At 38.5% G+C, this 27,888-nt stretch overlaps 1 protein-coding gene across 1 annotated transcript in view; it reads right to left on the bottom strand.

Moving 5' to 3' along the window:
* Positions 1-2,448: 2,448 nt before the first annotated feature.
* The window catches only part of PSME4 (proteasome activator subunit 4), a 104,483-nt gene continuing 79,043 nt past the window's right edge, over positions 2,449-27,888 (bottom strand). Inside the window, 16 exon segments of the mRNA XM_006159028.3 lie at positions 2,449-3,947; positions 4,740-4,878; positions 5,835-5,968; positions 6,951-7,113; positions 9,382-9,537; positions 11,818-11,946; positions 13,901-13,986; positions 17,645-17,853; positions 18,228-18,323; positions 18,325-18,354; positions 19,361-19,452; positions 19,996-20,100; positions 23,257-23,409; positions 25,573-25,698; positions 26,580-26,649; positions 27,124-27,277. Of these exon segments, the coding sequence (XP_006159090.1) occupies positions 4,744-4,878; positions 5,835-5,968; positions 6,951-7,113; positions 9,382-9,537; positions 11,818-11,946; positions 13,901-13,986; positions 17,645-17,853; positions 18,228-18,323; positions 18,325-18,354; positions 19,361-19,452; positions 19,996-20,100; positions 23,257-23,409; positions 25,573-25,698; positions 26,580-26,649; positions 27,124-27,277 (1,838 nt within the window). The 3' untranslated portion in view covers positions 2,449-3,947; positions 4,740-4,743.

Genomic DNA, 27,888 nt, shown 5'->3' on the forward strand with positions numbered 1-27,888 from the left:
AGGGCGAGATAATGTATGAAGTAGGTATTTAGTCCAGTTGACTATGCTGTCGGAATTTTGTATAGGAATAACTCAGAAAATTGTCCAATTAAATCCCACATAAAATATACTGTACTCCTCAACCACTTGTAATGCACCAATTCTAATATAGACTGTCAATAATGGTGACCTTGCATGGGGCCTAGTAATAATCACAACAGGAAAAGAAGGCTCATTAGCATTTAGGCCAAAAATTCTGGCCAAAGTTGCCTCTCCACATAAACTGGCTACTACATAAGTAATGGCCAGCTTATTCCCACACATTTGCCCATAGGAAAGATTATAATAAATTTGGAATGGATTGTGGTCATCAGAGTTACATGTATGGGGAAAATTACCTCCCTCACTTGACTGGAAAAAAAAAAAAAGGCAAGCAGTAAAGGATTCTAGAGAAAAATAAATTAGGGTCCACCAGAACTAGTCAGTACCTTTCAGCAAGGCTAAAATTACTAGAATGTATCTACAGAATCCACCAGGGAAGTGTGCTAAATTGGAAAGAACACTGACTTAGCCAAAAAATGGAAAATCTGCAAATAATCAAACAGGGCTGACTATACACGAACAGCCTATTAGTTTGCAGTGAAAACAACATTCCTAGCATAATATATATTATCACTGCAATGCAGATTGATACATGTCCACTTTGAGAAAAAGAACATTCAGGGGAAGGTCAAAAAAGTCACAGAAAAATGGAACTAGGATTTACTTTTTGGTGCAAAAAAGTTTGAAACATAAACAAATTTTTTTTCATAAGGTGCATGTGCTCACTAGAAGGACAGAGAGGAATCACATTTACAGAATGAGTGAATAATTTTCCCTTCTAAATTTTGAAATATAATTTGTAAAGTCTTTTAAGAGAGATTTTTGCTATAAGGTGCGTATGCTTGCCAGAGAGAGACAGAGACAGAAAATAAGAAATCAACCCCAAGGGAGATGGCCACTCTACAATCCTGCCTCCTCCATTCTGCTCTTGAGATTTTAGGCATGCACACACACATGCCTGGCGTGATTTCAAGCTTCCAAGTCTAGTACTCGAACTGCAGTTGGCCATGTGGGAGTCCAGCGACATAAGCATTACGCCATATGCTGGTCCCAAGTGTCTGTTTTTTAAAAGATTCATTCAGACATTTAAGATTAGATTTTACAACATCAATGATATGCTGGGAAGTTTCTTTCTTCTCACTTCTTACCCATCCTTATGGAAACCTATGTTAGCTCTTCCATGCTCAATGAAGAGTGACATCTTAACTCCAGTCGGTCTCTTGCCTCCTCCTTGACCAAATCTTAATCGCCTTCCTCGACATCATTCCTGCACTTCTTCATCCTTTTCAATGCTCCATACTGTTGTTGTTGTTTTAAATGTTTTGCCATAGAGTGTGTGCTCACCAGAGATAGAGAGAGAAGGAAAGTGAGAAATACTCCTCCAGTGGGGATGCCATGTTGCAATCCCTTCTCCTCCATTCTCTTTTCAGTATTTCAGGCATGCATGTACCCATAACCATGTTTTTTAGGCCCCCATAGGGCCTTGATGCCATAATCCACCCCAGATTTGACCAGCCCTAGATCATCGGCAGGTACATGCCTGGCATACTCAGGAAAAGCTTGGCATAAACCTAAAACCTTCCCATGCAGGGTAACCTTCAGAGCATTGTGTTTTACCACTATGCCACTCTGATCCCCTGGTTAAAAAAAAAAAAAAATTAAGCAAGGATGTCTCTGTGTGGCTTGGTGGCTTAGGGAGCCAGGTACCTACCATTAAACCAACCACACAGATCAAATCCCAGACCCAGCAGCTTGAAAAACACCCTAAGCATGTGTGTTCACATGCCCCAAATCCCAAGAGGGTATGGTGAAAAGGACTGCAGGGTGGTCAACACCCCTTGAGGATGATTTCTCACTTTCTCTCTCTCTCTGCTTCATCTGTTTTTCTCTGGTGAGTACAGACACTCTATGCAAAATTCTAAAATAAAAACTCCCACATTGATGTAAAACCTCATTATTCAAAATGTGGTTTAAGGACTATCAACAACAAGCTGGGAACAATGAATCAGAATTTACATTTTAACAGATGTCCTCATGGTTCTTAGGCACATCAATTTAAGACTCAACCATGTAGATCAGTGCAGTTCAACTGAACTTACCTGATGACAGAAAACCTAATCTGGACTATTCAAATTATAACCACTAGCCACATGTGACTAATAAGCATTTGAAACGTGGCTGAGAATGAGGAAATACATTTAGTTCAATGTAAATAGTTCTGGCTTATGGCTACTATACTGAGTAGGGAAGATCTAGCTTAATTCATTCTGGTCAGAAGGCATGAATTTACAGATCCAAAGGAATTCACAAGAGTCATTTGCCTATTGACAGAACTGTCTTCTACTCTTAATGAAGACAAAAGCCAGATGTTAAAAACAATCCATTTATTTGGTTTGAAACTAGTTACACAATTTAAATCATCAATTTGGCACTACTCTAGACAGGGATTATGCCTGTGTATGCAGACACGTAAATACTGTACCAGGACCACTGCTGTGCTTAGGTCTGTATTGAGTCATTGAGCAAGTCGATACTAAAAAATATACTGTAGTGTTCCTTTAAGGAAGACTGTACAGGGTGTGTTGCAAGATGACATTCAACACCTTGTCAATTATTTCAACCTAGAAGATATCTTGCAGTCTATAAACTTGTCTTAGGCAAATACTTGGAGTTAGCATTGAGAGATGCACGCACAAAAGTTACATAAAAATTCAGACACTCTAATGATAGATGAACTTAAAAAAACCCACACCTCAGCCTTTGCAACATGAAAAGAAAATAATTTAAAAACACACACAGAAAAATGGCATTCAATGGGCACAAAGGCCCAAAATCACTATAATAAAAGAGCTACATGTGAATCTTTACAAATTAATTACACACTGGTGTTGTGTAAAAGGTTGCATCTGTACAAAGTCTTGCCAATGCTATCTCTACAGTTTATACAATCTTTTACATCTATGTAACATATATTAAACAAGTCAATTAAATATCAAGCCTTATTAGTCTCTTGACAACTCTGTAGAGGAAACAAAAAGAATGAAAGAATTACAGAATTTCCACAAACACAGCTCTGTCTTCCATTTAGGTGAAGTGTAACAGTTTTCAAAGCTCAAACAGTATTTGTAAAGAATACAGGTAAGAACCGACCAATTGGGGTTTACTGTCGCTGTTTATTTTCAAAATCACATATCATACACACACACAACAACCGATGCAAAATTTATTCACCAAACCCCAGGTTTTTCAGCAACTGGCTTTACTCAGCACCAAAAACTCCAGTCTGTGGGAAGCACGTGGACACAGACTTCACTTCTGTGTCTTGGTGGAGCAATTCATCACACTAGTTAGGCTCAAGACTTGCCTTCTTTTCCTTTCTTCTTCATGGCTCTCCAGACCCAAGGCTCTCGAGGCTTCCTATTTATGGTCATGCTGCCATCTAAACTCAACAGCCATTTGGGAAGAATTCAAAATAATTTGAAATGAATGAAATGACGGGACCTGTATTACAGATGGGTATTCTCCAGTCCAAGTATAAACTGTTTGTTAATGCATTCCTAGACTCCATTTGGTCTTGGATGTCATGATCATACTGGGTAATTACTCGTAGTCTGAGACGCCATGACTATGTCAGATGCCTCAAAGAAAAAGTGATCGATACTCTGGAAATACTTTCAGACAAGTTAGAAAATCAAATGGCAGCTGAGAACCTGTATAACACAGACTAATGAAACCAAACACAGAAACCACCAAAACGATGAGAGCTCAACAGAGGCAGAGTTTTAAAACCTGCAGAGAGCCACCACAGATGATACCTGAGGATCTGGAATTTTTGATGAAAAGAGCCTGAAGTGAGGACTAGATATCTGTATTGGAGGAAAACATTTCAATTAGGTTACAGGACATTCGACTCTGAAAGCCCAATAAACAGAATTTTCTTTTATTCTTCAAATCTCATACAAAGGCTTCTGTATCCTCCCTCTTCAACAGGTAATGGACAATAAATACTTAGGAACCAAGATGGATTATTCTCACACTGTGAGAACTCATGATTCCTCAATCCAAAATGTCCAGGTCCAACTCAGAAGGCAACTATTAATAAGATTTTTTTTTCTTTCATTATTCCTAATTATTTCCAGGCTACTAAGACTACTCATTTATAAACAGTTATATCAGTTCTCTGCTTAACAGCTGAAGCAGAGAGGAAGGGAAAAAAAATTCTCTGGGAACTTATTTCTACTGGAAATAGCAAAAGCCATGTTTAAAAACCAGTAACAGGCCTGCAGGTGAGGTGGTATGGTGGTTAAGGTACTGGACTCCCAAATGGCTGACTGCATTTCCAGTCCCAGACTTGAAAATCACTCCAGTTCCATGCATGCGCATATAACCAAAATCTCAGGAGGAGGACGGAAAAATAGGGATGGAAGCATAGCCAGTCTACCTGGGGGGTGATTTCTCACTTTCCCTCTCTCTGAGGAGCACTAATAAAAACCTTAAAAACAACAAAAACCCTGGCAACAAAAGAGACTCTGACTTTACCTGTGATATTTAAGAATATAAGCAAAAAGAAAAAAAACTTAAAAATCCACTTCTCAGTCACCAAACCAATGACATTTCCCCGAGGATGTCACTTTCAGTTCAGAACTTTGCTAACTTACCCTTCTATGCATAATAGCATGGTGACACAAGGAGATCGGTGAGAACAAGCAGCTGGTCGTCAGTGAACTGCTGTTTGTGTTCTTGCCAGTTGTCATGGTGTGTCCTTCGGAAATTGGACAAGGTCTTTTTTACAGTCATCTGTAGAGCAGGCAGTGCACATACATGTTAACATCTGCACAAACAGGGTCATTTACAGGATACCTTTAAGCTAAGTAATAATCCCCTTCTTCAGATCTTGAACAGTACAAGTGCTACAAAAATAAGTAGCCAATTTTATTTCCACAAACTACCAAAATTCTGTAGAATTATGAGTCTCAGTTGACAACAAGCCACTGGAACTTCACACCACATTATTATTAAGCAAGTTTGAACAGATACTTAACATCTACTCACAAAGGAGAGGACATTTTTTAGTCCTGAGTTGTTTAACTCAGGAACATAGGTGTTCACGACTGAATAATACCATCACAATGTTCTGTTTAGTAATTGCTTCCAGTGAGGTACTTTTCAGGTATAAAATACTAGAAAATAGAAGCATAAAACTGACCTATCCTGACAATATTGACAATACTTTTACCTCAATTGATTAGAAGGGACAGAAGCTACAGAAATATTTTAGGTACCAAGCAATCTCTAATATACATGGAAGCGAGATCTCTACAAGACTTCAGTAATTAGCGGTGAGTAGACCTGGTCCTGACAGAGAAAGTAACTTTATGAAAGCAGAAGGGCCACAATGCATAAAAAATTATAAATATAAATGATTTCTTTTTTTTTTTTTTTGGAGAGGTTTTTGCTATAGGGCGCGTGCGCTCTCCAGACAGAGGGAGAGACAGAAAGCAAGAAATCCCCCCCCAGGGGGGATGGCCACGCCACAATCCCTTCTCCTTCATTCTCCTCTCAGGATCTTGGGCGGGCACGCACACACACACGCCCGGCGTGAATTTTAAGCCACCAGGTCCGGGACGCGAACCGCGATCGACTACATGGGAGTCTAGCGACATAGCCATTACGCCAACTGCTAGTCCCTATAAATTATTTCTTACAAAAGATCACTAACATTAAGTATACAAAGAAACTAAGAACGATTGTACCTCAATAGGCTGAGGATCATTCAGATGTGCACTGAGATTCATAAGGAGCTGGGGCATCCAGGTGGGAACATCGTAAGGGCTAGAAAGAACACACGCACCAAGTCCTAGCACCCCAGCATGGCGTTTGACCAACTCTGCAAAGAAAACAGCGGTTAAGTGTGAAAAATTAACACATTTCTAATGTACCTGTTACAGTGAAATAAAGTAAGTTTTCAATTATGATAGGTATTTCCAATGTGTGAATTTCTGCATTTAAAGTGAATCTATACGTACACAGGTCAAAAACATGACTTCGATACTGAACTAAAATATAGCCCAGTATTAATAATTTGTAAAGACATTTTATGTCCCTCAAAAACAGCATAACTATAGCTAGATTATATAAATGGGTCTTCAAAAGTTCATGGAAAATGCAAATTATGAAAAAAGTATGCATGAATTTAAAAAGTCTCTTGTACCAAAATAAGTTTGCACTTTTAATTCCATTTTTCCACAAACTTTTAAAAGTCCCCTTATATCTGTTAAAATTAATATAGCAATAGTTTTTCTGATCAATTCATTCATGTACAAAAAATGCATTCCCTGATCCTAAAACAATCTCCAATCAAAGACAGACAACAATTGTGTGCATGACTGCTACCACACTGAATGCATTAACCTTTATATGTTGATAGTGGAAACTGCTGTTATGACTCTTCTCATTTTCTCACCAAATGACTCGTGAAGTATGGAATAGTCCCCTCTTAATTAAACTAAGGCTTGCTTTATTTACTTAATTTTTTCTCTTAGTATATCTACACATAAGTTCTATATTTTAGACCCTCTGAAATAACAAGTTCTGGCTATTTCTTTTTACAAGGCTATTTTGATTTATAGTAGTTGTATATAGCTGTGTAGAGGTTCCTTTATATCGCTCTCAATGTTAACTTTTACACCCCAGGTCCTAAGGTCTCTATATGTAGACCTCCTTAAAGGAGGGACAACTACTTCCAGCATCTAACATAGACCTCGGCACAGACAAATATTCAGTAAGTGTTTGCTGAGTAAGCCTAGTTCGACCAGGCTAAGGCTGGTTAATTCCCAAAGGACACAGGTATTTTTTACAAGCAATATTACCTGCAGAAGGAATGGTATCTCCTACGGAACCAGGGTCTCGCTTTCTTTTCTTAGGTAGTTTTGTTTTGCAAAGTCGCTCAAAATGAATCTGCATAGGATTGTCCATGGTAAGGAAGTTACATTGTAATAGACCACTTAAGGTGGTGGCAGCCATTTCTCGAACCTGTAGAAATAATAATGTCTATTAAAACCAAGGTCTTGGGCCAGTAGGTGCCGTAGTAGTTAGGGGCACTGGACTCCCATGTGGCTGACCATGGTTTGAGTCCCAGACCTGGTGACTTGCTTTCTCACTTTTCCTCTCTCTCTCTCTGTCACTCCGTCCCTCTCTGGTCAAATTTAAAAATAAATTAAATTAAGTAGATAAATAAATGAAGTTAAATAAAGTAATCCTAAAAAAAAAAAAAAAAGATCTTAAATCTTGAGTGAATAATGGAAGGTTAAGAGAGTAGCTTGAGGGGACCAGCAGTGAGCATAATGGCTATGTCGCTGTACTCCCACGTAGTCGACCATGGTTCAAATCCCAGAACCGGTGGCTTAAACTCACGCCAGGGCGCATGTGAGTGCGTGCTGAAGATCCCGAGAGGAGAATGGAGGAGAAGGGATTGTGGCATGGCCATACCCCCTGGGGGGGGTGATTTCTCGCTTTCTATCTCTCTGTCTCTCTCTGTCTGTCTGGCGAGCGCACGCACCCTATAGCAAAAACCTCTTCAAAAAAAAAAAAAAAAAATAGAGTAGCTTGAGAACTGAGGTGAGGACATTCTATGAAATTATATGCAAATTTTGTGAATGTCCTTTGGCTGTTTTTTCTGTTTAAAAAAATTATTATTTCTCTTTGGGCGAGCTGGTGGTGTGGTGATGAAAGCAAATGGATCTCGTATGGGTAATTGAGTTGTTCAAGTCCCAGACCTGGCAACCTGAAAAACATATTGGGTATGTATCCCAAATGCTAAGAACAAAATAGAGATGGGAATGCAGTGTGGCCATCCCCCTGTGGGGTGATTTCTCACTTTCCCGCTCTCTGTCTCTCTCTGGCAAGTACATACAAGCCATAGCAAAAACAAACAACAAAAACAAACAAACAAAAAAAATGGGAGCCAAACTGGTTTTAAATTTGTTGAAGTGCTGGACTCCCATATGGCCAACTGCAGTTTGGGTCCCCAATGTGGTGGCTTTCTTTTTCACTTTCTCTTATCTCAGTCTATCTGGTGAGCACATGTGTCCTACAGCAAACTAAAAAAAATAATAATAAATAAAATGAAATAATTCTTTAAAAGCTTTTATTTTTAAAATAAAATAATTCTTTAAAAATTTAAAAATTTTTTAGTAAATAAATAGTTTGGGGCCAGCTGGTAGCGTGATAGTTAATGTACTGAACTCCTACATGGCCAACCATGGTTTGAGTTCCAGACTTAAGAGACTTGAAAATCATGCCAAGAGGGACCAGCAGTTGGTGTAATGGCTGTCGCTGGACTCCCATGTAGTTGATCCTGGTTGAGTCCCAGACCCGGTGGCTTAAACTCATGCCGGGCGTGTGTGCGTGCATGCCCAACATCCCAAGAGGAGAATGGAGGAGAAGGGATTGTGGTGTGGCCACATCCCCCCAGGGGGATGATTTTTTGCTTTCTGTCTCTGTAGAGCACACATGCCCTATAGCAAAAACCTCTCCAAAAGAAAGAAAAAGAAAAAGAAAATCATGCCAGATGCCTGTGAGTGCATGCCGAAAATCCCAGGAGGATAATGGAGAAAGGACTGTGGCATGTCTATCTCCTTAGAGCATTATTTCTTACTTTCCCTCTCACTGTCTCTCTCAGACACACCCTACAGCAAAAAGAAAAAAGAAAGTAAATCGTTTAGGTCAGCCTCCTTAACCTCTGGCATGGTGGTTAAGGAGGCTCTATCCCACATGGCTGTTCACACAGTTCAAGTCCCAGACCTGGTGCCTTGAGAAACACTCAGGAACATGTATGTGTATGCCTAAAGCCCTGTAATGAGGGAGATATAGAAGAAAAGGAATTATGGTGTGATCATTCCACATTGGGAGTGATTTCCCACTTTCTCGCTCCAGCAAGTGCACACACCCTATGTCAAGTTAAAAGCAAACAAACAAAAACCAGTAAAAAGTTAATATCAATAATTTATGTCTTAGCAATAAAACACATCTTTTCAGTGTATAAGTACTTCTCCAAAGGGAACTCATAATTGTTTTATGAAACTGAATTTTAAGGGGGCCATAGTTCTCGTAGTGGTTGAGGTGCTGGACTACTATATGGCCAACAGCAGTTCGAGTTCTAGGCAGGCCTCGCAGTTTGCTTTCTCATTTTCCCTCTCTCTCTCTTTGGTCAAATTAAAAAATGATAATAAAATAAATAAATAAAAATGATTCTTAAAAAAAAAAACCTTGAATTTTGATTTGCTATCATTTAAATTTTACCTCTAGTTGTTCATCCTCTAAGAGACTTATAACCAGCCACCTGATGTCTTGAACTGCATCTTCATTGTTCAAGAAAATAAAGAGGTTATAAAATACCATGGTCTGGAGGTAGGTCAGTACTGTGTATCTTGCATGCCAAGAACTGCTTCTTGCTGTCTGTGAATGAGAAAAAAAGTATGAAAATAAAAATAGCAATGATAAGAACATGACATGACAGGTGGTGACATTACACACAAATAATGTGTGTAATTCTTATTCTGTTCTATTTTCACAGGTATAGTTAGGTCAAGCTTGTCTTAGATTTCCTTAAAGATTGAACAAGCTATTTTAGGAAGCATTAATTATTCAGACTGCATGATGGTTGAAAGTAAAGGGGAAAAAACACAGGCAAAAGTAAATTTTATTTTAACTGATGGATTGATTGCCAACTACAGGGTACATGTACTTGCCAGAGACAGAGAGAGACAGAAAGTGAGAAAGCACTCACCCAGGTGGGGTGGGGGTGGGGGGGGAATATAACCATATTGCAATCTCTTCTCCTTCATTCTCCTCTCAGGATTTTAGACACACATGCACCTGCAACCCAGCATGTTTTCAAACTGCCGGGTCTGGGGCTTGAACTGCACAGTTGACTATGTGGGATCTAGCTTCTTTAACCCACTGTACCACCTGGTTGGCCCAAAACTCAATTTTGCAAGAAAGAACTATTCATGATTAATGACTCTTTCACTCTTCCAAGGATTACATATTATTTTACTTTAAGTGACATGTAGGGTCTTAAAAGCAAAAAAAAAAATTAAAAATCTCCTAAATTCCAGGAACCAGCAGTTAGCGTAATGGCTATGTCGCTGGGCTCCCAAGTAGTCAACTGTGGTTCACATCCCAAACCTGGTGGCTTAAAACTCACACCAAGCACATGTGCGTGTGTGCCCAAGATCCCAGGAGGAGAGTGGAGGAGAAGGGATTGCAGCGTGGCCGTCCCCCCTGGGGGATGATTTCTCACTTTCTGTCTCTCTGTCTATCTGGCAAACGCACACGCCCTATAGCAAAAACCTCTCAAACAAAACAAAACAAAACAAAAATATCTCCTAAATTCCACTACAAAAAATATCATTTTGACTGTTAAAATTTTTTTCAGGGCCGGCTATGTAGCATGATGGTTACAGCAGCTTGATCCCACTTGGCCAACCCCACAGTTCAAGTCTGTCAGCTTGAGAAACACACATGGCTTGTGTGCATGTATATCCCAAATTCCAGGAGAGTGGAGAAGTGACTGCAGTGTGGTCATCTTCCTAGGGATAATTTCTCACTTTAACTCTCTTTTTGTCTCTCTCTGGCAAGCACATGCTCCATTTAGCAAATTAAAAAAAAAAAAAAAAGAATTATTTATTTAACTTTATATGTTATTATTTTTAACTTGACCAGAGAGAGAGGAAGGAAAATGAGAAAACAAGCCTCCAGTGTCAGGACTCAAAGCTCAGTGGCCATGTGGGAGTCCACAATTCTTTCAACCTCCACACCACCTGCCTGTCTCCCTTTAGCAAAACAAAAAAAATTTTTTAGAGGTTTTTGCTATAGGTCATAGTCGCTCGCCAGAAAGACAGAGGGAGACAGAGCAACAGAAAGCGAGAAATCATCTCCTGGTTGGAATGGCCACGCTGCAATCCCTTCTCCTCCATTCTCCTCTTGGGATGTTGGGCACACACGCACATGTGCCTGGCATTGAGTTTCAGTCACTGGGTCTGAGACTTGAACTGCGGTCAACTACATGGGAGTTCAGCGACACAGCCATTATGCCAACTGCTGGTCCCTCCTTTAGCAAATTTTAAAAAATATTTTTCCCCCAATTATCACAGCCCAACACTGGTAACACATGTTGCTTGACGTTGTGGCTTAGCAGGTTGAGGCCACACAGGAGCACAGGTTCAATCATCGGCACACCCTAAAAGGCTGGGTACAGTGGTGCATGCCTCAAGTTCCAACTAAGTGGGGGGCTGAGGCAAGAGGAAGACAGTGACACAGTGAGACTTTGTCTTAAAAAATACATATAATCACTTTAGTGTCTCTCTAGCACAGTCTAAGAAATAGAAATGAAGGAATAAAATAAAGGAAAAATTGGAAAAGGGAATACCTGAATTCCTTCCTCATAAGCACTTTGTATCCAAAAATTTCAATAATTAGCTCTTTGCATATAATTTTGGGCTTGAGTGACTTGACCAAAGTCACAGAAGTTAGCGACAAAGTCAGGTACAGAATCTAGGTCTACTTCTTTGGTCACTGTATACATCTTACCTTCTCTTATATGAAAAGTAAATTCGAAAGAAAAACTGAAAGCCACCACTGTTATATACATTACAAATGACATTGCCAAAATTTTACAATAGTAAACTGAAATCTTAGCAAAAAGATGTAAATATTGTAGTTACACACTCTTACTTGTTTTAGCACCTGAAGTACCAAAGGCACTTGATGAGGGTAAAGCAACCCCTGAGACATTAGTGATAAACACAACTTTGCATCTCTTTTCAATTCATCATAGCTATTGTCGTTTTCCACCGGGGCAATCTAGAACAAAACAAAGAAAGACACAAATTGAAAAGTAAGTGCCAATAATTACACAAAGGCCCCCTCTCTGAAAGAAATCACGTTTACCTTTAACAACTACTACAGAAAATTTCAAGCATAACGAAACTAGAGAACAGTGCAATGAGTCCCATGAGACAGTCACTTCAACAATGATAAACTTATAGTCTTCTATTGTTGCTGGCTTCCCTTTCTCCAACTAAATTATTTGAAGCATAATTCATCCATATATCTTATTATGCTATCTCTAAAAAGCCTTGTGTAAAAAAACCTAACACATAACTACATCATCACACGTAAAACTTCATTATAGTATAAAATACTCAGTAGTGCTCTTATTTCCCCAATTATCAGATTTATGTGTTGTAACAACTGCATTGTTAGATACAGATTCAACATAATGACAACATACTGCATTTAACTAGTATAGCTTAAGAAATCTCTTTCTTTTCTTCTTATTTATAATTATTTTATTTAACTTTATTCATTCGTTTATTTATTTTTATTTGATCAGAGTGAGATAGAATGAGAGAGACAAAGAGAGAGAAAGTGAGAAAGCAAAATGCCAGGTCCAGGACTCGAACCGTGGTCGCTCATGTGGGAGTCCAGCATCCTTAGCCACCACACCATCTACTGGCCCCAATATAGCTTAAGAAATCTCTTTCAATCTATTGATGGAAAATTCTATAAAATTCCTTACTATATATGTATGTATATGTATGTGTGTGTGTGTGTGTGTGTGTGTGTGTGTGTGTGTATATATGTATGTATGTAATTTTTAAGAAGTGTTTTGTTTTGTTTTGTCTTTTTGCTATAGGGCACATGTGCTTGCCAGAAAGACAGATACAGACAGAGAGAGACAGAGCAAGAAATCATCCCCCAGGGGGGATGGCCACGCCACAATTCCTTCTCCTCCATTTTCCTCTTGGGATCTTGGGCATGCATGCATGCACACATGCCCAGCCTGAGTTTAAGCCACCGGGTCCGGGACTCAAACCACAGTTGGCTACATGGGAGTCCAGCGACATAGCCACTACGCTAACTGCTGGTCCTGCTATATATTTTTTAAATCAGGGGTCTGTTGTTTCGTAGTTTCTACCATTATGGCCTTCTTTAGCTACATCTCTTTGGTGGCATCCCTTTGCCTCAGTAAGCCTGTAAATCAACCATTTAATCTGGAAGTTTCATTATTTTTTAAATAGAGTGATAAAATCTCATACCATCCCAGGTAGGAAGCATTCCTCCATCTACTTATAGTCCTGTCTATTCTATTTGTCCATCAGTCAGCCATCTAAGCATCATGGTTATCAGACTGATGGTCACTTAGCACACTGGACTGCTCTGATACTGTAGTGCCTGCGATCAGGTAATCTCCTACTTTACTTAACAACTATCCAAAGCACACGAGCAGTGATGCCAGCATATTGTTGTAGTTTTTCTATTTTCTGATTATTGTTATTAATCTCTCACGGTGTCTAATTTATAAACTAAACTTTATCATAGGCATGTACATGTAGGAAAAACATAGTACATAGAGTTGGGTACTATCTGCAGTTTCAGATCTCCACCCATCGGAGATCTTGGAATATAATTCTCAACAGACAAGGATGAACTACTGTGTTCAATATTTTCACTATAACTTTTAACTGTCAATATTTTCCCTCCTATTACTTAGAAGTCAATGAAATAATGTTGTGTTTATGAAAGTTTCAACTTCAATGTATCTGTCAAGATTCTGCTCTTACATAATAAAAATTTTTTTTCAACAAGTATTTAAACCACTGTCACCTAGTCATTTTCCTGTGATGATTCTAATTTTTAGAATTCCAATGAACATTTATATACTACTTGAAAATCTATCACCTTCAGATGATGAGCACAAATTACTTTAGAAAATCAGAAGGAGATTCATTCTTAATTTCAGCTATACTCTTACCTTAAAAAACAAAGGTAGAAGCTGAAGTTGTTCTGTGACTGCTGTAGAGAAGGATCTTCCCGCACTTGCCATCAGCCATTTCAATACTATTAGGAAATAAACATGAAGAATCAGTCTTTGCTATCCAGTTAGCGACCACAATGTCTAAAAAGTTTGTAATGCTAGCTAGTGTCAGACAACCATTCTGATAGATACTTAATGTTATAGAAGAGATCACCTATGCTACTTCATAAATTAGACACTGTTTTATCAGCAGTACAACAGGATTTATGATAAAGGGTATCAATCAATTCAAAATACTGAGTCACTGCCCAAGAATGAATCTGTAAATTATTAACAGTCCACCAAATACCAATGCTAGTACAAATGAAAACTAGTCTTCAATAGTCCTAAAGAAGCTAAATTAATGACCAAGCAGTTTATCCTTAGAATCCCTGAAAAATTTTTAGATGCAAAAACAGGAGAACCCACAATAGCAAGAACAATCTTGAAAAGTTGGAGGACTCTTACTTCCACACTTAAAGACTGACTACAAAGCGACAGGAATCAACAGTATAGTACTGGCATAAGAATAGGCATACATATCAATGAAACAGGATACAGAACCTAGGAACTAACCCTTATAACGTGGCCAATTAATTTTTGACAATACCAAAGACTGTTCAATGAACAAAGACAGTCATTTTAACAAAGCAAATGAAATGACCACAAGCTCATCACCTGAAGGTGACAGATTTTTCAAGTAGTGTATAAATTTTGATTAGAATTCTAGAAATTAGAGTTAGCACAGGAAAATAATTAGGTAACAGTGGTTTAATACTTGCTGAAAAAAAGAATTTTAATATTACGTAAGAGTAGGATCTTGACAGACACATAAAAGTTGAAAGGTTCATGTACACAAGCGAAAGAGACATTCTTACTTTACACCATATACAAAAGCTAACTTGGAATGGATTAAAGATTTAACTCTAAGAGCTAAAGCTTTATCTTTGAAGAAAACTTGAGGGGAAAACTATTCAACACTGAATGTGGCAATGATTTCAAAGGCAAAAAAAGAAAAAAAACAGATAACTAGATTTCATCAAAATTGAAGACTCTGTGTATCAAGACACTATCAAATACAGTGAAAAGACAACCCAAAGAATATCTGTAAATCATGTATCTGAGCAGGGACTGATATCCAGAATATGTAAGAAGTATAATTTTTTTTTGTTGTAGGGTGCATGCACTTGCCAGAGAGACAGAAAGGAGAAGGGGATGGTCACGCCACAATCCCTTCTCCTCCATTCCCCTCTTGAGATTTTAGGCATGCACGCACACATGCCTGGCATGAGTTTTAAGCTGCCAGGTCCAGGACTTGAACTTGAACCATGGTTGACTATGTGGGAGACCAGCGACAACAATTACTCCATTTGCTGGTTTCCATTTTTTCTCTTTTTCTTTTTTCTTAATTTAAACTACCAAGTATTTCAAGACAAACCGACGGACCTTTCTTAATGCTTAAATAAAACTGTCATTTTACAGTATGAAAATCAGAATATTTAGTACTGTGTTTTGTTTGCTTTAGGTTTTTGCCATAGGGTGTGTGCACAGGGCAGAGACAGAGAAAGGGAAAATAGAATGTCCACACTGCAATCACCTCTCCTTTTGAGATTCTGAGCACACATGCACATATACCTGGTATGATTTTCAAACTGCTAGGTCCAGGACTAGAAATGCAGGGGGCCATGTGGGAGTTCAGTGCCTTAACTATCTATCATGTTACCTGTTGGCCCCAGAACAATAACTTAAGAGCAAGAAAAGAATCCAGTTCAAAAATAGTCAAAATACTCGAGTACATACATTTCTAAAGATAATACAAATGGCCAACCAGTACATAAAAAGATGCTCAATATCACGAATCATTACAGAAATGTAAATTAAAGTCACAACTAGATACCTCTTTATACCTGTTAGAATGGCTATATATAAAAAAAAAAAAAAAAGAAAGAAAGAAAGAAAGAAATCAAGTGTTGACAATAATATGGAGAAATTAGAACCCTGTGCACTGGCTGGCTTAATGTAAAACAATGTAACCACTATGGGAAACAGTCTGACAGCTCTTCAAAAATTTAAAACACAGAAATATCATATGGTACAGCAATTCTTTTAGGTATGTTCAAAAAAGAACTGAAGATAGGGACTCTTAAATAAAAGGTACTTGTGAAAATAAATCAATTGTCATAGCAGCATTACTCACAATAGCTAAAAGGTGGAAACGACCCAAACTCTACCACAGAGAAAGGCATAAACAAAATGTGGTAGGAATGAATTTCCAATTCATGCTACAACATGGATTAACCTTGAAAATACTATGTAAAGGGACGTAGACTAGACACTATAGTATGATTACACTTAAAATGGGCTACCAGAATAGGTAAATTCATAGACTCAGAAGTAGAAAGGAAGTTGCTAGGGGCTGGGAAGAAAAGATGAAGAGTTACTATATGATGAGTTCAGAGTTTCAGTTTTGCAAGATGACACATGTTGGGATCTCCCTGAGTATGAATGGTGTAAAGTCTGGGCTAGCTGAGAATGAAGGCGAACTGTGGAGTGAAGACCCTATTGGAGGTGCCTCTGTCTCTTCTTTCTCATTAAAAAAAAAAAAAAAGGTTAAAACAATAAATTTTGGGGCCAGCAGATGGCATAGCAGTTATATTGTTGGACTCCCACATGGCTGATTGCAGTTCAAGTCCTGGACCCAGTGCTTTGAAAATCATTCCAGGCACATGTGCATGCATGCCCAAGATCCCGGGAAGAGAATGGAAGAGAAGGGACTGTGGCATGACCATACCCCCCTGGGGAGATGATTTCTCACTATCCCTCTTACTGTCTCTTATCTGTCCCCTTGCACCTCCCCGCTCTCAACAGCACATGTGCCCTAAGGCAAAACTTCTTAAAAAAAAAAAAAAAAAAAAAAGTAAATTTTGTATTATGTATATTTTACTATAATAAAAAAAGCAGGAGGCGGTGATCAGCAGGTGGTGTGCTGGCTAAGGGCACTGGACTACCACAGGGCTGACTGCGGTTCAAGCCTGGACCTCGTGGCTTTCTTTCTCGCTTTCTCTCTCTCTCTGCCTGGTCAAAATTAAATAAATAACTAAATAAAGTTAAATAAAATAATTTTTTTAAAAAGCAAGAAATCATTTAAAAAATAAAGCAGGTAGCATGGTAGTTAAGGTGCTGGACTCCCACATGGCAGACCAAAATTCAAGTTTCAGACCTGGTGGCTTGCTTTCTCACTTTCCCTCCTGCTTTCTCTCTCTTTGGTCAAATTTTAAAAAATAAATAGTGACAAATTAAATTAAATAATTCTATAAAATTCCCTGTTTTAAAGGTACCAGCAGTTAGCATAATGACTTTGTCATTGGACTCCCATGTAGTCAACCACACAGTTTGAGTACCCGATCTGGTGGCTTGAACTCACATCGGGCACATGTGCGTGTGTGCCCAAGATCCTGAGAGGAGAATGGAGGAGAAGGGACTGCAGCATGGCCATCCCCACTGCAGGGTGATTTCTCAATTTCTGTTTGTGTGTCTCTCTCTCTCTCTCTCTCTGGCGAGTACATATGCCCTATAGCAAAAAACAAACAAACAAACAAACAAAAAAACTCTCCAAAAAAAAGTAGAGAAAAACCCTATAGGATAATCAATCAAAATAAGTATTTGTTTTCATATGAGTTTTTTCCCATTTTAGCCACTCACTGGTTTTTAAGAGTTTAATGCCTTGAGTTCGTTCATCTTCTTCACCAATTCCATTTTCTTCCATAACATGATTCTGAATTTCTTCATCCACATCCATGAGGGGCTTCAATTTCTCTAGGATTCTAGCAGTAAACTCAGGGACACATGGGGAAGCCGTTGGAGCAGTATTTGGCAAGGAAACATCTATCATAAATATGTAGGTCAGCACACTGCAAAATAAAATACAGAGTAGTAAGAAGAGATCCCACAGTATCCATAAAACTGAGGTTCAAAAGTTTGGACCCAGTCAAAGTAAATCTTCCCGTTCAGAAACTGTGCTTGTTTGCAAAAGCAGCTTTGAAATTTTGAAGTATTTATAATGAGGTGTACTAACTGCTCACTTCTGGCTTCTAGGCACACCACTATCTTAGTTTATACTTAGAGTGTCTTGTCTCGTTCTCTACAACACAATAGCAAACAAAATTTGAAGCAGACAACAACGTGAAAACTTACTGGTGACACAGAGCCAATATATATTCGTTAGATGCTAAAATTAAAAAAGCACTCAAGAGGTAAAACACACCACAGAGAAAATGGTACCTACCTTCCTATTCTTTCCCTGACATTTTTGTAAACCTGGGTGAGCTTGGGTTCCAAATACTTCAGCAGTCTGTGCAATAGCTCAGGCACTCTCCATTCCAGCAAGGCCGCCTTGTAGTACATAAAGTCGACTACAAGCAAAGCACAAGAGGGTTGCATTAAAGCCCTCTCTACTTTCCACATTGACACCATAGACAAACAATGTCTGTATTTCAATTAAAACATCATCATTTTCTCACCTAATATATAAAATATCTACAATTTAAAATAGCATTTTTAAGAAGCTTTAATTTTTAATACATCATTTCTGTGAATTTGCATTTCATCTCCACTAGTATTTAATGGAAAGAAATACTGACTATATAATATGTATCATATTCATCCTTAAATATCAGAATAAAATCTTTCTCTCTAATTTATTAAGTACTTATTCTTTTTAAATAGTATTATCTAGATTTTTTTCTGTTGTCCATCAACCTTCTCTAGTTCCATATGTCCTCATCAAGTGCAGTTTTTCTTAAAATGACTTCTCTTTTCTTTGTATTTTTCTTGTAGTTTTATTTCCAGGAGGGACATGCATTTGGAGAGGGTAAAGAGGAAGAGAATGAGGGAAAAAGAGAGGACTCACTAAATGGGGCGTGGTTATGCCTCAATCCTGTTTCATCCATTTCTCTAACCTGTCAGGATTTGGGACACGCATGCACACACACTTGATGTGTGTTTTAAGCTGCTAGAGCCAAGATTCAAACTGTAGTCAGTGATGTGGGATCCGACTGCCGAGCAGGGCACTTAATTGCTATTGTTATGGGAAGTGACTCTGTATCTTTCTTAGTAAGAGTATGTGAAAAATGAGAAGTGATATAGAAGTTAAAACTGTCATGGCACAGAAAGAAGTTCCTGAAAAAGAACTGACAGCAGAGAAAGCTGAACCTCACTCATGTTTGATTGCTAACATAACCTCAATTCCTCCTTTTTATTCCCAATTGAGAAATAACTCTAAGTATCATATGTTGTAATAAACTAGACCACAACAGCTTCTAGAAAAAAATAATTATTTTATCTAGGTTGTAGAAGTATAGATGATTTCTACTGATATTTATATTTCAGTTAGCTCAGAACTTCATAGGCCTTATTTACCATGCATCTACAAAGGATCCTCCTTCACCACTCAACGGCGATTCCAATAGCAGCTCAAAAAGCCAATGAAGTTTCCGGGGATCTCTGCTTTCCTAGGTTAAAAACATAAAGTAAAAATTAAATGAAACTACAATTCTGTAAACAAATCATATCTAATTGTTCTTGAAATATTAAAAATACATTTAAGCATAGAGGAAGAAAATAAAACTAAATCTGAAAGGTGGGTGAAATCCAAATGGAATTATCAAAGCTCATGTTAACTACAAGAAAAGTGTTTTTAGGTAAATAGATTGGCCGTAAAAGTATATAAACTGTATAACTATAGAAATACTTGGTGTCAAAATAATACCCTGAATACTGTATTTTGTAGCCTTTACTAGATGTACATTTCATTTCCAAATACATGATTTGACTTGTCAGTCAATTAAAAAATGCACTACCACAGTAAAAAAGATACGATAAAAACAGGAGTTATCACTCCAGGCTTATTTGAAAGGCTAAATAAAAACCATCTCCAATTATTTACGATTACAAACGTGAGAACAGAATTTCAAGATTTAAGAGGTATCATGAGATTTCACACACTCTGAGGCAGGATATGAAAGAACTGGAAGGGGAGAAGCATGAGAACTTACACATGATGTTGCTATACAAGTTCCCCAGTCGTTGTATGTTTCTACTGTAATATTGGACAAAGCTGTTCTAAGCAGAGGGCATAGAAGTTCCCAAAGCTTCTCCACCTACTCAAAACAAAACACATGGGTAAAAGTTAATGCCACTAGAACATCTATTTTTCAAATAGCTCTTGTCCTGGAAATGCACACAAACTGATGTAGCATTTAAATTATCACCATCATTACTATTTTTAGCTTTGCTGTAGGGTGTGTGTGCTTGACAGAGAGGAGACACAGAAAGTGAGAAATTGCTCGCAAAGGAGATGGCCACACCACAATCTCTTCTCCAGCCTTTTTTTGTTTAAAGAATTATTTATTTAATTTTATTTATTCATTTTTTTTTTTTTTTTGACCTGAAAGACACAGAAAGTGAGAGATTGAGAGAGAGAAAGTGAGAAAACAAGCCACCAGGTCCAAGACTCGAACCGTGGTTGGCCATGTGGGAGTCCGGCGCCCCTATCTACCACACCACCTGCCAGCCCCTTCTCCAGCGTCTTGGTAGGATCTGGTGCAAGCACACACATGTGCCTGGCAAGCAAGTCACCGAGTCTGGGACTCAAACCACATCAGCCATGTGGAATCCAGTGCCTTAACCTCCACACTACCTGCTGGTTCCACTTAGCTTATCTTTAAAGTACTCAAATAATACAGGAAAGCACTTTATTATATTATCATCATACATATTCAGGTACAGATGAGTATATTTTTTTCTAGAAAATTATTCAGAAAAGAGATACTTTATATGGTTCTGTATAAAACCTTTCATAGTACTATGAGTAGTTTTCTTTTGAAAATTCTGAAAAATAATACACTGGGCTGAAATAAAACCTCAAATAATTTTAAGTTGTACATGTTTATCAAGGTTACTTACTTAAATTTTAAGATAAGATGCAATCATATTTTAATATACTTTAGTAATTGGCCTGAAGTATAATTTTCACATGCCAAGTCCTGGAGCCAATTCCTAGTGTAGCACAAATACACCACTGAAGAAAAGCTGGATCCAACATGACAAAAATGGCTCAAATCCCTGGTCTGACCAGGCTGAAATATGCCAGGCACACGTGTATGCATAAGAGCCAACAGGCTAGTGGACCAGAGGAGGGGGATCACAGCCTGACCAGATCCTGTGGAGGATGCTCCTGTCCCTCTCTCATACATATGCATGTGCTTTATCATGAATAAAGAAAAACACTAAAGAACCAAATTCCCCACCTTGCATTCCTATAAATAAACTTTTTTTGAAAGAGAGATTTTTGTTATAGGGTGCATGCACTCACCAGAGAGACAGAAAGAAATAGAGAGATAGAGTGAGAAATCACCCCCCACCCCCACCCCAGAGCAGATAGCCACACTGCAATCCCTTCTCCTCCATTTTCTTCTTGGGATCTTGGGCACACACGTACAAGAGCACAGCATGAGTTTTAGGCTGCCAGGTCCGGGACTCAAACCACGGTCAACTACATGGGAGTCCAGCGACATATCCATTATGCCATCTGCTGGTCCCACATTTCTACAAATATACTTTTAAAATACTTGGTTGTACAGTGCTGAATGTATTTGTTTACATGTTCTCACAGGTTAGTGAGTACACAAATTACCCCAAGATTGTGATAAAATCTGAGTACTGATTCATGTCAGGGAAGACTTGAGATCTTACTTTTCTACCAAGTTCTCAAATGATGCCCATGTTGCAAGTCCATGGACTACCCTTTATAACAGTAAAAAAGGACAAATGGGCAAGGATAGCTTAGATTTTCAAAGGTAGCACTGGGCATTGGTATAAAACAAACAAACAAAAAATATCTCAAACAACTCGAAAGTGGCTCTGATAATGACAGACAAGATGACAAAGATAAACGTGGTAGTTTAAATAAACGCGTTTCTTTCCTTTTATAATTTTGCAAGAGGACATGTGCATTTGGGGAGGGATTGGGGACACTCATAAGGAATGGCCACACTTTAATCCCTACTCCTCCACCTCCATTTCTCCCTCAAGATTCTGGGTATGCACACATAGATACCTAGCATGTTTCTAAAGCTACAGGATTCTGGACGGGAACAGGACAGTCAGTCATTTGGGTTCCAGTCGCCTTAATCACTATGCCACTAGCTGGCTTTAAACGTGTTTCTTATAAGCAAAACTATTCACAGTCCTCCTAAAAGCTGGCCAGAAACCAAATTTGAGGAAACAAAGGCCTACCTATCTTCAGGGATTTCTGACATTTGAAATGTTCAGTCTAGTGCATCTTACCACTAAACTAACATAGAACAGGTGTGTAAAAATGAAATCTTACAAATAAAAAGTGGATTGTCTAAGAAGAGGGTATCAAAGTCAAACTGCCTACAAGAATGGAGGCCATGACAAAAGATTTAATGAGAAGCTAGAGAGGCTTCATAAAAGGAGTAGCCTATATGCAAAATCAGCCAACTGATACAGCCCTGTAACACAGGACCAGGGTCTTCCTTTTAGTCAAGAGAAATCTGAATTCTCCTTCTTTTTTTTTTTAAACACAACATACCATGATTTCTACCCCCAGTGTGGGGAAAGAATTCAAATTTTTAAAGATATCAAATGTCACTGATACAAAACTAGTGTGGGACTTGTACTCAAAAGTACAAGTCATATTATCAGTCATATATCACTTAAAAGCAGGGACCAGCAGATGATGTAATGTTGCTAGATTCCCACATAGTCAACTGAGGTTTGAGTCCTGGACCCAGCAGCATGAAACTCATGCTGGGCAGACGTGCATGTGTGCTCAAAAAATCCTGAGAGGAGACAGGAAGAGAAAGAACTGCAGTGTGGCCATCCACTCTGGGAGGTGCTTTCTCACTTTCTGTCTCTCTGGCTAGCACACATGCCCTAAAACAAAAATCTCTTTCTCTTAAAACAACTAAACAAAAAAAAAAAAAAAAAAAAAAGAAAAAAGAAATAAGTTCTGAGAAATACATCATTACACAATTTTGTTGTGTGCAAGCAGTGTACTTCACAAACCTAGATGGCACTATCTATCACATACCTATATAGTACTATGGGCCCATCATGAGAACTGTGGTCCACTGGTGACTGAAATGTAGTTATGCACTGCCTGATTGTTTTATAACTATTTGCCCAATTTCATGGAATTCAATATATCACGTTTTAAGTATCAACATCTAAAGTGCTTGGAATTGCTACATAAATAACAGCATTTAACAGGGCTTGTACAAATACATTACCTTTTCAAATGTCCAATGTTTAGAACCTCTGATTAAACCAGCTATAATTTCTGCGACACATCGTTGGGTACTTTCATGTGAATCTGCAACCAAACGTTCCAAATGGGGCTTCAGAACTGGCAGAAAGACATCATCAAAATTTCTGAATATACCCTATAAAAATGGAAAAGTTCTTCAGTACTTAAATGACTATCATCTCAATTTTAATACATTTGTAATTATTTTCTGTCTTACTATGGAGCTCTAAAAACTCCAAGTGTTCTCTCCTTCAGAATTTAACTACTTAAATAATGTCTACAAGTTAAAATGGTTAAGAATACTCATTTGGGGGGAACCAGCAGTTAGCGTAATGGCTATGTCGCTGGACTCCCACGTAGCCAACCGCAGTTTGCGTCCCAGACCCGGTGGCTTAAAACTCACGCCGGGCGCATGTGTGTGCACACCCAAGATCCCGAGAGGAGAATGGAGGAGAAGGGATTGCAGTGTGACCATCCCCCCTGGGGGGGTGATTTCTCGCTTTCTGTCTCTGTCTCTCTCTGTCTGTCTGGCAAGCGCACGCTCCCTATAGCGAAAATCTCTTCAAAAAAAAAGAAAAAGACAGTCATTTGGGGACCAGCAAATGGCATAATAGACTCCCACATGGTTGACTGCGGTTTGAGTTCCGAATCCAGCAGCTTAAAACTCATGCTGGGCATGGTGTGTGGGCGCGTGCATGCGTGAGTGCCCAAGATCCCGGGACAATGGAGAAAAAAAGACTGTGGCGTTGCCATTCCCCATGGTGGTGGGGGGGTGATTTCTCACTTTCTGCCTCTCTGTCTCTCTCTGTCTTTCTGGCAAGTGTGCACACCCTATAGCAAGAACCTCTCAAAAATAATAAAAATAATAAATAAAATTAAATCTATAGCAAAAATCTCTCTTAAAAAATTTAAAGAGAAATACTATCATTTTACATAATGCATTAAATATAAACAATCAAACAGACATTAATAATCTTTCTGTCATTAAAAATATCACAATTGGGACCAACAGATGACGAAAGGGTTATCGTCACTGGACTCCCACATAGCTGACTGTGGTTTCAGTCCCGGACCCAGTGGCTTGAAATTCACGCCAGGCACATGCGTGTGCATGCCCAAGATCCTGAGAAGAGAGTGGAGGAGAAGGGACTGGAATATTATCATCCATGCTGGGGAGGGGTGATTTCTCTATTTCTGTCTCTGTCTCTCTGTCTCTCCAGTAAGTGTACATGCCCTATAGCAAAAAATCTCTCTACCAAAAGAAAATCATAATTTACCAAAGCAAATTGAAAATAAAAAAGAAATGCATACAGAGTTTTTTTGCTTCCAGTACTAATCACAAACTTCAAAAAACTTGCCTTGGACCAGTTAGCATAATGGCTATGTCGCTGGACGGTTCGAGTCCCAGACCTGGTGGCTTAAAACTCATGACGGGCGCGTGTGTGTCGTGCCCAAGATCCAGAGAGGAAAATAGAGGAGAAGGGATTGCAGCATGGCCATACCCCCTGGGGGGGGTGATTTCTCGCTTTCTGTCTCTCTCTGTCTGTCTGGCAAAACACAAAAAAAAAAAAAAAAAAAAAAAAAAAAAAAAAAAAAAAAAAAAAAAAAAAAAACCTTGCCTTGAAGGGAAAATAAGAGAGAGAGAGAGAGAGAGTCCTCAACTTTAAGCCAAGATCAATATGACTGGTATAAGTTCCAATGCCATTTTAGATAAACATCAATGGCTAAACTCAAACTGATCAAACACTTAAAACTTATGAACCCAAGGTCAGCAGGTGGCAAGGTGGCTAAGGTGCTGGACATTCCCATATGACCAACCATGGTTCAAGTGCTAGATCTGGTGGCTTGCTTTCTCGTTTTCCCTCTCTTTCTCTGTCTCTCTGACCAAATTAAAAAAGTGAATGAAGGGACCAGCAGTTAGCGTAATGGCTATGTCGCTGGACTCCCACATAGTCGACCGTGGTTCGAGTCCCAGACCCGGTGATTTAAACTCACGCCAGGCGTGTGTGTGTGCGTGCCCAAGATCCCAAGAGGAGAATGGAGGAGAAGGGATTGCGGCATGGCCATCCTCCCTGGGGGGTGATTTCCTGCTTTCTGTCTCTCTATCTTCTCTGTCTGTATGGCGAGCGCACGCACCCTACAGCAAAACCTCTCCAAAAAAAAAAGGGGGGGGGGATGAATAAATAAAATTAAATAAATAATTCTTAAGAAAAAATATGTATGAACCTACAAATTGAATAGTTCCTTAGCTTTATGAAGAAAATATATAAATAATATAGTTACCTTAAAATATAGTTACCTTAAAGAGGCAAAAACGAAGTGGATTAAATTTATCCTTTCCTTTTCTGTCTTCTAAAGATAGAAAAGTAATTAACTGTTCAACAAATTTAGGATCAGAAAAGTGATCAAATATAATCTGTTCTGCCTATAAAGTTAAAAAAAAGAGAGAACAACATTCAGTGTTTAACATCTATTTAAAAGTATGATTCTGAAAATTTTAAATTCAATAAGATTTCAATACTCAGCAGCAGGCTGTACTTTTTGTTATAAAGAATTTTTAGTTTTCATAGAGATTATAATACTTTCTAGAACCAAAATATATCATGTCCTAAAAACACTAAACCCATTAAAAATAGCTAAGAGTTTTTCTTAATATCTTCAAGTCTGCTTCTCATTTTCTTACACTTCTGAATTAAAATGAACATTCTGCTTGGGAGATGAAGACATAAGGTTATGATGTCACCTGGTGTGCAATTTACAAAAATCCTCAAAACTGTCAACTAAACCCCAACAAGTTATTTCCATAATTATGCAACAACAGCAGTCAAAAGGGAAATTTTATTCAGTTATAAAATGGAAGATACAACTCCATTACCTTGAGTAGGATATAAACATAAAAGCCTTTAATCAACTTTCAAAGTGATAAGGAAACAGAGTGGCTTCAATTTAAATCTATAAACATCTGTTTAATGATTACCCACCAATAACATACAATAAAAAACTAACCATCATTATCTTTGTCTTTAACAAGCTTGTGACAGAAAGAACTGATACAAGAAACTAGTAGCTAACACCAAGGGAATGTTAAGTGGGACAGTAGCTTGAGAGTAACCCTAGATACACTGCGACCCATGTCAAATGGCCACAGTGGAAGAGGGGCAGGGGGGAACATGTACACATTCAGAATTATTGACTCAGTGGTATACTGAAATGTATCAGTTAAAAGAAAGACCTAAACTGAGACTGAAATACATCGGTGACCAAAAAATAAGATGAATGTGAACCCTGGTGAAATGGAATGCTTACCTCTGTCATATCCTCTCTGCTTCTGCCAAGCTTGGGCTGCTCTTCCACACCAGCATAAACAACCATATTCCTACACAGTAAGAGTTCATATTTGTAACATACATAGAAAAAATACTAGAGCTTCAAAGACAGAAACCAATGAAAGGCACTTTTAATGAACTCTAACTGGATGCTAACTTGAGGATATGAATACATTGCTAAGTCTCAACCTTAAAATGTATCATATCACTGTCTCCTAATGACATAAATGATTGGAGTTGACAAGAGAAAAGATTTCTTTGAACTGGTTTACACAAATGGGAAGGAATAAAATTTAGCGCAGCTTTCAGCGACCACCTTAGCCATATATGAAGCAGGATTAAGGAAGGCTCAAGGTTTTGGTACAAAGAAAGAGGCAAGAATGAGGCAGGAGCAAAAGAAAGAAAAGAGAGAAGCAGGGAAAAAATCCCCGAGTGCCTCTGAATCACCCCAGAAATAAAATATGGATACAAAAATTATATCGAAGGCTGTTGAATAATAAGGTGCACAGTACGGTACAACTTACTTCGGCCAGGTATAGTAGCCCCAGTGAGTTTTTTCCACAAAGTAACTTGACTCCCATTCCTTTTTAGTCCTTGGTATACTTTTGCTATCATAATGTAACCAGTGATTATCAGGTCTATCACCAGCAAGAATTTGGGTAGGTTTAGGATATCCACCTAAAAACAAAAGAAAACCACATCTGATAAATTTAAAACATTCACCTGGGGGTTAGCAGGTTCAGGGGTTGGATCCCACATGGCTGACTGAGTCCTGGACCCAATGGCTTCAAAAATCATACCATCTAAGAAAAAAAGACAATCACATTTGATTAATTTAAAAACATTTACCAGGGGCCAGCAGGTTAAGGGGCAGGATCCCACATGGCCGACTGAGTCCTGGACTTGACAGCTTGAAAAATCATACTGGGCACTTGTGTGTGCACATGCTCAAAATTCCGAAAAACTGGAGAAGGCGTTGTGGTGTGGCCTTCCCCTGCCCCCCCAAGTGCACAGCCATATAACAAAACTTAAAAAAAAAGAAAAAGGATCCAATAATTATCTTCAACTTTTAATCAACTGTCTTATGTAATTCTGTCTTCACAATAATACCATTAAAATTCTTTCAATGACCAGCAGTTGGCGTAATGGCTGTGTCACTGGACTCGCATGTAGTCGAACACAGTTCAAGTCCCGGACCTGGTGGCTTAAACTCACGCTGGAAGCCTGTGTGCGTGTGTGTGTGTATGTATGTGTGTGTGTATGTATGTGTGTGTGTGTGTGTGTGTGTG

Source organism: Tupaia chinensis, unplaced genomic scaffold (genome assembly GCF_000334495.1).
Source record: "Tupaia chinensis unplaced genomic scaffold, TupChi_1.0 Scaffold000622_1, whole genome shotgun sequence".
Taxonomy (NCBI): Eukaryota; Metazoa; Chordata; class Mammalia; order Scandentia; family Tupaiidae; genus Tupaia; species Tupaia belangeri.